Raw genomic sequence first — 10,643 nt, forward strand, 5'->3', positions numbered from 1 at the left:
AATATCTCAAGTCTTGAATATCTCAAAGGTATATAAAGGAGATTTTGGTTTACTAAACTTTGATTCAAGAACTATTTAGGAAGATGTTTTTCTATTGTCTAGGTTGAGATTTTGTTTTTATTTTGTCCTTGTTCTTTCTATCTTTAGCTATTAGTTTCTAATTTTGCTTCATTTTATTTAGACAATTCAAAGGTATGCTAACTTCTTAAGGTGATGTGAAAGGAGTTAATATGACTCAAATAAACAAATGTCAGTACATTGTTTGTTGAAGGAATATATGAATCAAAGCATTCAATCAACATTAATTGACTACCTGTTAAGTGCCACATCCTCTGTTAGGCAGTGGGAAGTGGAAAGAAATAAGAGTCCTTATTTGTCCTCCAGAAGAGGAATTGATTATGCTAATGAATTAACAGAAGTATATTCTTTGTCTTTAGACTCTATGACTCAGTACAAGATTGCAACACATCCAGTAGGATTGCTAAACCACAAGGCTGGGTTTTCCCCATGAATTAATAACAATTAACAAACTCCCTTGTTTTCTAATTATTTTAAAATGAAGGAATTATCAAAATTTTGGAGGCAAATTACCTTAAAGCTAATGACTCATAGTTGAGGCTCCTCACTGCAAAGACCTCTTACAAGGCCCTGGTGCTGGTTCATGTGCTCATTAGCTTTAGTCAGATAGGCAAAGGTAAGATTTTTCAATTCCTTTTGTTAAAGAAGTTCTCCTGCATCTGTTCCTGTGGCAATCACAACTGTGCTGCCATATGTGTTGCCAGGTAGCAATTTATTTAAAGGTCAGTGGATCATATTTGTTGATTGCTTTTCTTTTGGAAATTTACACATATCTCTGAATAGTTTAGTCACCCAGTATTGTTAACAACTTTATATGTTTACATATATACCTGTTTCGTTGTTGGCACATATTATTCAGTGCATCTAACTCCTTGAAAGTTTTTCAGCTGTTCTAGCATATAGCCAAGAAACTGTAATGAAATCTTTAAGGAATTACTTCATTTATATCAATAAAATTTTCCATAAAGAATCAAAATGTATAGTGTTTGAAAAAGCCTAAAAGTTCTTCCTCCATGCTTATAGGGTTGCCTGATGTATTTTCTGTGATAAATTAATAATTAGCATTGGGTATTTTGAGAGACTAGAATAGAAAGGTGATATCAACGGTGACCTCTCAGTGGTGAAAGACTCAAGCTTGTGCAACACGGGAATTCACGGGGAGAGAATTTACCTTTTTGTTTCTCCAGCACCTAAGACGGCCCCTGTCATTCAGTATGTCCTTAACAATACTTTTTAAATAAATAAAAGAAAGCTGGGAAACCTGTCAGGAATCCTATAAAAAGGGCCATCATGGTTGAAGTTTTAGGCAGTCTGTTACAATACAAAATAATAGCAAGACCCCAATCTGGATCAAGTAGAAAAAATATTGTAACTCAGAGAAGGTTGATTCTTTGTATAAGTAGAGACTTCCTATATTAATGACAAAACTATAATGGTCCTTTACTTGGACAATTGGGGTTGCCTACACAATTGTGAGGAGGACTGGTAGATCGAGCAATTAATTAAGATCAATATATTAATTATGGAGAGAGGCCAGAACCAATTAAATAATTAAATATATCAACCATTCACAGGTGGCCTATGATCACTGTGATCACCTGGTATCTGTAGGGCTGCCACGAGGGAGGGTTAGACTCCACTTCTAGCCAGGTGATGATGTGTAGGAATCCAGTATTTCTGCAATACTCTCATAATTAATCCCATAGAAAGAGAGAGTTTGGACAGACTTTTTCAAAGTTTCAAACAACTGACATGTTGCTTCTTTCTTATCTGTTTTTCCTAGTAGCAAATATATCTAACAATTTCTACTCTTTCCACCCTCCTCCTTCCTGACCTGCCTCCCCTGTTTCCCATCAATAAAGTAAACACGTGATTCAAACTCAAAATATCACTTGTATGACAGCAGTTAATTCCGATTTACCTCCTGCACAAATGGTGGATGGTTCAGCTGCTAGAATTTCGATGCAGGACTTCTTTAAAATCTAGGAGGAGAGGAAATCAAAAAGTCAAAGCACAGATTACTTTGTTAAAACAGTGAAGTTGGTTTTGCCTTTAGTTTCCATAATAGGAAGGTTCAAAGACATTATGCTAAAGTGGGTGTGTGGGCGTGGAGCGACATCTTTACTAGTAGCATTAATGTCGAACATTCAATAAGTCAACAGTGTGTCAGATGCTTCTGGGTATCCCAAAAGCCAGATGAATTATTCATTCATTTGTTCTTTTGGCAGATATTTTTTGAGTCTATGATACGCTGAACCTAGTTATGAAAAGAACTGACATCTCACTGGGAAAATGGGACTTACACTTAAAAAGATAAATAACAATGGCTGGTCACATGCACTAGGTGCCAGGGTGAGGGGGCAGACAGCAGGAGTTATAGAGTTCATAGGGGGAGGTCACCGAGGCGTGGGACATTGGGAAGAACTTCATGGAAGAGATGGGACCTGAGGGTAGGACTCAGTCAAGTGGAGAAGAGTGAGTTAGGGGAAGGTTGGGGTCCAGGCTGGGAATGGTGTGAGCAAAAGTGAGAAAGTAGAAATACATAAATCTCTTTAGCTGGAACAAAAGAAGCATGAAAAGTAGAAAAAAAAAAGAGTGATAATAGGTAGGGTGGAGATGGCCAACACTCTATAGGATCATTTTCCGATTGCCATACTCAGAGTTTTCTTTTTGTTAGAGAAGTATGGAAAGATGTTGGGGAAGAGGGCTGTGAAGGCTGCTTTGTTGTACCCTACTCTTCAGGAGGACGCCCTAAGTCTTAAGAGGAAATGCAGTCTTCTCCCCCAAATAAGAGTTTACAGGGTTGAGAAGAGAGTATAGGGGGACCCCATGACCCAATGGGGAGTCCATAAGGAAAGCTTCTTCTGGCCAAAGCTGAGTGTCTGACTGGTAAGGTTTAAGCTTCTCTCCACCATTTACGAATTCCATCTCTTGTTGAATATTGATTATAAAATGTCAACCAAGTATTTTAAATAAGTGTAGGACACTAAGTTAATTTGTCAAGCAAATGCAGTATATTTTTTGGGCCTTACTTAATTTGGAAATTGAGATGGTTCAGAGGGCTGAAGGAAATCATTTCTATTAATGAAAAAGGTATTTGTTAGGAGAATTAATAGTGAAATTATAAAATTTAAAGTCAGTAAAAGAAAAGGTATCTTTTCACATTGGGAAACACCTACTTATTTGCACTGATGTATTTACTTACATATTCTACTTTGTTCCAGCTTAAGTGATACATACAACACAAGTTACACTAAAAAAAATGACACAATAAATTTCAAACTAGGAGGCGATGGATTAAAGGAAAATAAACGGAAGATAAAGTAAGAAGTGAGAACAGCATAGAAAAAAATATACTGTGAGGAGCTTATTTCCTTGCTAGGAGTGGCTCATGGATTTAGTTCTAAGCTTTCTAGTAGCACATGAGGACAGACAATATTTATGAGATTCTCAATCTGTAGAATAAAACAAGCCAGTTTCTCAGAAGAAATAATATTTACCCATTCCAGAGAGAAATCTGGGCGTCCTCATAGAGAAGCAATGTGAAAGGAAATGAACAAAATACTTCAGAAATCTTTCTCTGATGTGCAGATGACAAAAAAAATGAATTCATTGAAACAGGTTCCCTCACAACCATGTATTTTAGGTAACTTTATATATCTGAAAGTCATAAAAAAGTAATATTTTTTTCTGACAGTTCTAAAATTCAGATTTCTAGCTACTTTCTCTGGCATTCCTTCTCACTCTAGTACAATCTAAAGGCATTTTCATACTTTGATTACAGAATTTGTTTTCAGCTTCTACCTGAGTCCACAGTAGGAAGCAATTTGTTCCTTTTTGTCAGCTTTTGCCTTATTTTCTCAGCTTCTGGCTTACCCACCCACCCCTGCCCCCACCCTCAAACACAGGAGCAGTCTCAGTTCCCTGCTAGTCCCCAAACTTGTTTCAACTGTAAAACGATTCGCATGCACCAAACTCCTCACACCCAGTGGCCATCTCTGTTGGAATCAGTGGTCCTCACACAGCTGGCTCTGGGACCTGGTATCACCACTAGCTCCTGAGTTCCCTTCGCTGTCATTCTGACTTGAGATTAGGGACTCCAAGGATAGATCCTGGGCATCCATATTTCCCTGCTGGCTTCTCCATCCTCCCCTTTCCTATGGTTGGTCCAGTCCTTTAGGTCTCTTATGTATGCAGCAATGTCCTCAGACTAGGACTCACCAGGATCCTGATGTGCAATGACTCATAACCCAGGTGACAACTGTCTGACTTGAATAGTGATGATGATTGTTCACCCTCTCCCCCCAATTTGCTATCATTGGGCTCTTCCTGCCTGAAGGGCCACCTCAGCCAGTGGTTGCCATGACTAAGGGAGGTAGACACCACCTTCAACATGTCCTCAGGCACAAGTCTCCAAACAGGCTACACTGGAAGAAACAGCATTAACCCATGTGGAGAAACTTATTAAACAGTGGCATTAGAACAACTACAAAGCTATCTTTTGATGTTTTGAATACAATTCCTAAGGCATTTGGCATCCTTTAATAAATTGTTTTATCATTCACAACAAAAGATTTCAAAACAGTCTAAGAATAAAAATTGAGCTATTGGATCTATCCTGTCCCTATCCCCAACTCCACCAAAACACATAAATGAAATATTTTCACCCATGTAAGTTTTTGACTTTGAACCAATGTTTTTGAACCAACTCTAATACATAACCAGAGGTCAGTAAAGGAAACACCCGTGAATCTCTGACCACAAAGACACACTAGCAGGGTTTGTCATAATAAACACATGTTGTATTAGTCTTTCAAAGTGTCTGCAATTAGCTGATAAATCTAAGGAGTGTATGAGGGGCCAAAAACTGTCAGCCAAGTGCTGTGATTCAATCCAGTAAAAACACAGCTTTCCCAATCTTAATTTAAAACATCTGGAAAGGATGCACTGTAGCCAATAGAGTAAAATTTATCAGTGAGGGGGATGGGCAGGATTTGTCTGCGACTGTAACTTCTATTAGTCTGAAATGTCTGGTTTCAAAAGGTAGGAAGTCACAATGGCACTGGGTGGATTGGGGGGGGGGGGGGTTCCCTTGGTTATTAACAGGCCAGACTGTATGGTAATCAGTCTGTCTGAACTTCCCCAGACAGCAGATCAGCTTAGGGACTGGAGACTGGATGGGGGTGGGAGGCAAAGGATCTGTCCCCCACTCAAGCAGTGGCAGCCATGGAAGAGATGTGACCACAGCACAGGAGAATTGCTGAAGGGAAATCACTAGATGAAGTGGAAGGGACTCACACAAGGTCGGGTGATGTTAGAGGTGAGAGTATGATTGGCTTCTAATGGAGACAGGCTAAGAATATAATATCACGTGCTTCAAGTAAAATCCAGTGTGAGAAGTTGGGTCCTGGCCCGGTTCCTGTACTTACCTGACCTATGGTCCTTGACAAATCCTTTAACTTTTCTGAAGCCCAATTTTAGGGAACAGTTTAACATACTGAGTAATAGCTTGGAATCTAGAATCAGATTGCTTCCGGCAGTTCATTCAGGAGCAGTGTGACCTTGGGCAAGTTCCATAACCTCTTTGAGTCTCTGTTGCCTTATTGGTAAAAGTGGGATAAGAATAGTAGCTACCGAATGAGGTTGTTGAGTTGGGAATTTTAAATGAGATAATATATAGGTAAAGCTCAAAGCAGTGCCTAGAATCGGATAAGTATGTCCTCAACAGCAGCAATTATTATTAAGGACTTGAGCTCTAGAGACAGATAAAGATATTCAGATGGGTGCTGAATAGATTTATGTTTAAATCCGAGCTCCACCTCTTATTGACCCTGTGGGCTTGGATAGTTATTAAAGCTCCGAATATCAGTTTCCTCTTCTGTAAAATGGGGATAAGAATAAAAACCTGACCTCAAAGGGCTGTATGAAAGCAAATGAATAACAGACTTGAATACAGAGATATTTATTTTATAAAGTTATTTGTACTTAGATGGCAAAATTTATATTGGATTGTAGAGTGAGGTAGAGAGTGAGTGAGATTCAAGGAAATCTGACAAGGCTTTTGTTTATAGACAGAACAAACAGATGCAATTGGTCAATAGATAGTTATTTAACAACCATCGGGCCACAAGGAGCACATGCCCTTCATGAAAATAAGGCACTAAGAAATGTGCCTCAGAACAACCTTAGTAGTAAAGCACTTAGGAGAATGTCTGACACATATTAAACCATGGTAGCTGTCACTACTACTTTTGTTATTATTGCTAGTATTGATTTTACTCTTGGGCAAAGATAGTAGCTCATATAAGCTTGTATCTCATCACCTACCACTGGCCTCGTGCATAATTTGCTGAAAGAATCTGAAAGATGGCTAATAATATTACCCTGCCGCGTTTTGGACAGATGTCAAAAAAAAAAAAAAAAAGATACATGGGAAAGCATGTTTGAAACTCATAAAGAACTATAAAAATGCGACGTGTTGTTACTGATATGGTTACTTTTACTGATATGGTTACTTTTGCAACATCGCGTTAGATTGTTGGGGGAGTAAGAGAGGCAGCAGATGTAAAAGAACTTTGCCAAGTAATAAGAGCTATTTAGTATATTTAAAGTGAAATCTATTGTATGTATGAGTTTATTTTTTTGGACTCTAAAAATCTAAGGTTCTTTCTCACAAAGTACTCAGTTTATGCAGAGATTTCTCAAGAATCTTTAATGAATTATAAGTATTTACATAGAGTTATTAGGAACTCCTTCCTTACCACAGGCACACCTAATTTTTTCCCCCTAATTGTCCTATCTCCTTCTCCAATGAACAACCAATCTTTATTTACTCGGCCATTTTCTGTTAGAGGATTTTTTTTCTACGTGTTAATAAAAGACCACCCTCTTTTATCCGTTCATGGTATAGGGCCTTTTGCTCCACACATCTTTCAGAGCATGTTCCTTGGTGTCTTATTTATCATGAAGGACGCATTCTGCTTTAAAGATGTCTGGAGCTTAAAGCAGGGCTGGCCCATGGGTGGTTAACTATCTCTTGACCAATTATATCTGTCTAGTTCTCTAAGACAAACTTAGCAGTTTTCCTTAACCCCACCACTCCAATATGGATTTTGCCACCAAAACCCTGGTGATTTTACCAGTGAAATATTTCTGTACTCACCCACATTTTAGTATAAATTACCAACCTTCAGAGAACTTGTCACAATTTATAATTATATATTTATTTTTTGATTGTTGGGTCATTGTCTCTCTTCCTCCTTAGACTATAAACTCTTTGAGAGCAAAGACTGGATTTGTTTTTACCCACTACTATATCCACAGTGCCTAACCTGGCAGATAGTAGGCACTCAATAGATATTTATTGAATAAATGAATAAATAGCACAATTTCTATGTGGTTTCATAAACTGGCAGTATAGCATACTATGTATTGGCTTTCCTTCTTCCCTGTAAATATAATCTCAGGGTCTTATGAATAAAAGGCCATATGCCGCATCTTGCAACACATCCCTCTTCTTATTAAGCATGACCATCTTTGGGGACCGCCTTCCCAAAAGGCCTATTCCAACACGCTCTATGCTGTTCCTCCAGGTCAGATGCTAAATGGCTTATCTTTTGTAAACAATAATGCTGTGACCGTATCATGTCTCCATGTCCAAGATCTATATTGGCCTGCTTTGTAAAAGGCCTTGACACCTTTACTTGGCAAAAAATGTAGAGGTCTGTGCTTGGGGGGCTGGGGCTCAGGCTCTCACAGAAGGGCTACATACATTATTTCAGCTGACAGCAGAACACATATTGGATAAGCCTGGGACCATTGCTTTTAGTTTAAAAGGTCAGGCAACTTGGTACACACAATTGACTCATCCATGCCTTCAGGACTGTCAATGTTTTCTCCCTGAATTTTGAAACTATAGCAGGTCCTCTAATAACGTCATTTCATTCAACGTTGTTTTGTTATAATGTTGATAAAAGGCTGTAAAAACTTAACTCTTGGTTAAAAACTAATCCATGATTAGACTGGTTTCAGTATATGCCGTTTCGCTGCAGTTCCAATAAAGAACCTATTGACAACGTTGAGGACTTACTGTATTCGTTTTCTAATAAAATGCAAAAAGAAAAAAAAATAGTCACCTTTCTTAACTAAAATCCACTCTGTACTTTAAACCAATAGCCACTTATTAACTATGGACATTATCCTCAATCCATGTCAGTTCTATGGAATCTGAATTTAAAATAAAAATTTACTATTATACAGATATCTTTCTAGTATTCATTTATGATTTCATGTATACTCGTACATTATACCAAATAGAAACTCTAACATGCAGAAAACATTTTTAAGGATTTACTGAATTTTAGACAATAAAGCTTATCCTCAAAACATGTGAAAGTTTTTGTCTGCATGGGGGCACCCAGCTCACTTAAATAAAATGCTATTCTTCTCTCAGTCAGTTTAACACTTAGTGAGAGTCTAGTATGAAGGCATAGGACAAATGAGGTTCTGAAACTGAGGAAATTCACTTTTTTCCATGAAACAACTTTCCGCTCGTGGTTTCAAAAGGAAAACTCAGATATCTGTGAACTCTGAAGCGTGGTTTACTTAGTAAAATGAGCTTGCAGGCCCCCTGAGCTGATCCCGCAGCATTTCAGTGGATTTGTTCTAAATTGTGCTCATGCTTTTACGATGGATCTTAACAGCTTCTTAGATATTGGAGGAGAGCTGGGAAAGTAGGAGTGACCTAAGGCTTAATTGAGCATGCCCTTCTGCAATCTTTGCAGCCTCTTCAAATTATGGGATTTTTTTTTTTTTTTTTAACAATAATACAACAACAAATGCAGAAATCTGCCAATCTGGTAGTAAAAACCTAGTCTTCAGGCCACTTAGGAGAGGACAGACAGGACAAATCTGTTTTTTTTTTTTTTTTTTTTTTTTTACATTTTGACTTTTTAATAAGCTGAATAGAAATAATAGCTTAGTTGAAATGCCCGGCCTGGATGTTTGCAAAGTCTGAGTCTAATTAATGATGGCTGAGGCAAACAATTTTTAAAAAAAGATTTTCCGCTCATTACAGAAACTGCTGTTGATTCTATTTATGTTTCCGGGCCTGCTAATGTGTGTGGAGCCCAAAATGCCATCTTTTATAGATATGGACTTGGAGGAGAAGGCGGGGGTGGGGGAGTTGGAGGACTGAGGGGATTTTACAAGACACAGAGGCCACAGAACTGCCACTTGCCATGCAGTGTAGGTCATGAAGAGTATGCAGCCCTCTGGGACGCTTTACTATGAATAAATATGCACAGCACGACATTGGACACCATGGAAAATACAACAAATGGGCAATCTCTGTGATCACACAGTTTAGCATCTGACCCGGAGGAACGGCATAGAGCATGAAAAAGATCCAAGAGCCAAGCAAGTGGTTCCAACAATTGATGCTGCTGGAGTTCCGGGCAGGGAGAGTTCGTGGCAGAGGAGCAACCAGGGCAGGCTCTGTGGAGAACAGAAGACCGGGGCAGGACCTTGAGACAGGATTCAGATGGGGCAAAGGAGGAGAAGGGGGCTTCCTCCAAGCAAATAAGCCAGACTGAAAAGAAGTGCTGCTGGTGCTGAAATGACCCTCCTCCTCTGAGAACCCTGGAAAGAGAACTTGTTCAGTAAAGAGAGGTACTTTCCAGGACTGTGGGAATTTGATGCAGGGTTCAACTGAGCAGTTCTAGTGGGCTCTCGGAAGAGCAGGTGGAAGGGAAGGCCTGGAAGAAAAGGCTATGCCTTTTGTCACAGCTCTGCTAGGATCCGGGCCACATTAGGAGCTACGTTTCTTTCACCTTCCATGAGTGGAGGGGAGAAATGGTTTTCATAAATCAAATAAATATATATATACACCATGGATGGAACAGATTTACTCCTCAGTTTTGCTGATCTTACAGCTTCCTTGATAACAAGGGTGTTCATGCCAAAACTTGCAAGAAATCCTTGCAATTATAGTTGTTTGCTCAATACTTGTTGATCAAACATGCAGAAAACTCTGTGCACTGACTCATATTAATAAGAAGCCCAATGTAGGCTCAAATATTTATCCCAGGGTAATGCTCCTAGATAAAGATGGCTAGGTGCCAGTAACTGGGTTTCTTTCTCATAGACTGTGTGCCTAGTTCTAGGCACCACCCTCAAATGCACATGAAGCGGAGACAGCTGGGAGGAGGAGGAGGAGGAGGAGTTGGCATTTTGGTAAGCAGGCTGAGTGCTCAGAGTCAAAGCTGCAGACCTGTTTCAGTGTTATCTGAACCCAGCTTTCATGCAGTTTCCCGTTTCACTGCCTGCAGCACTTTCGAAAAGGCAATCAAAGACCTGGAGCCTGGTGGGACCCTTGCTTCATATTTTCACTTGAGGGCTGGCGCTGCACTTAACAGTTGTGGTCAGTGGAAATTCCCCCAGAAGCCACAATAGCAGAAGGCAAAGGAATAGTTTCTTCCCTTAAAGTTTTACTGGCTTAAAGGGCTACAATCTTCCAACCAACCAAATTTTGTCTTATAATTTTATCAGCCATGTTCTGTAGAAGC

At 39.2% G+C, this 10,643-nt stretch overlaps 1 protein-coding gene across 2 annotated transcripts in view; it reads right to left on the reverse strand.

Annotated features, from left to right (window-relative positions):
* ANTXR1 (anthrax toxin receptor 1) overlaps nt 1-10,643 on the reverse strand; it is a 112,277-nt gene that overhangs the window by 35,851 nt on the left and 65,783 nt on the right. For both annotated transcript variants that reach the window (XM_023533836.1, XM_023533837.1), the window contains exon 9: nt 2,000-2,060. In XM_023533836.1, coding sequence (XP_023389604.1) covers nt 2,000-2,060 — 61 coding nt within the window. The remainder of the gene's footprint in view (nt 1-1,999; nt 2,061-10,643) is intronic.

This window comes from Pteropus vampyrus, unplaced genomic scaffold (genome assembly GCF_000151845.1).
Source record: "Pteropus vampyrus isolate Shadow unplaced genomic scaffold, Pvam_2.0 Scaffold113, whole genome shotgun sequence".
In the NCBI taxonomy this organism is placed as follows: domain Eukaryota; kingdom Metazoa; phylum Chordata; class Mammalia; order Chiroptera; family Pteropodidae; genus Pteropus; species Pteropus vampyrus.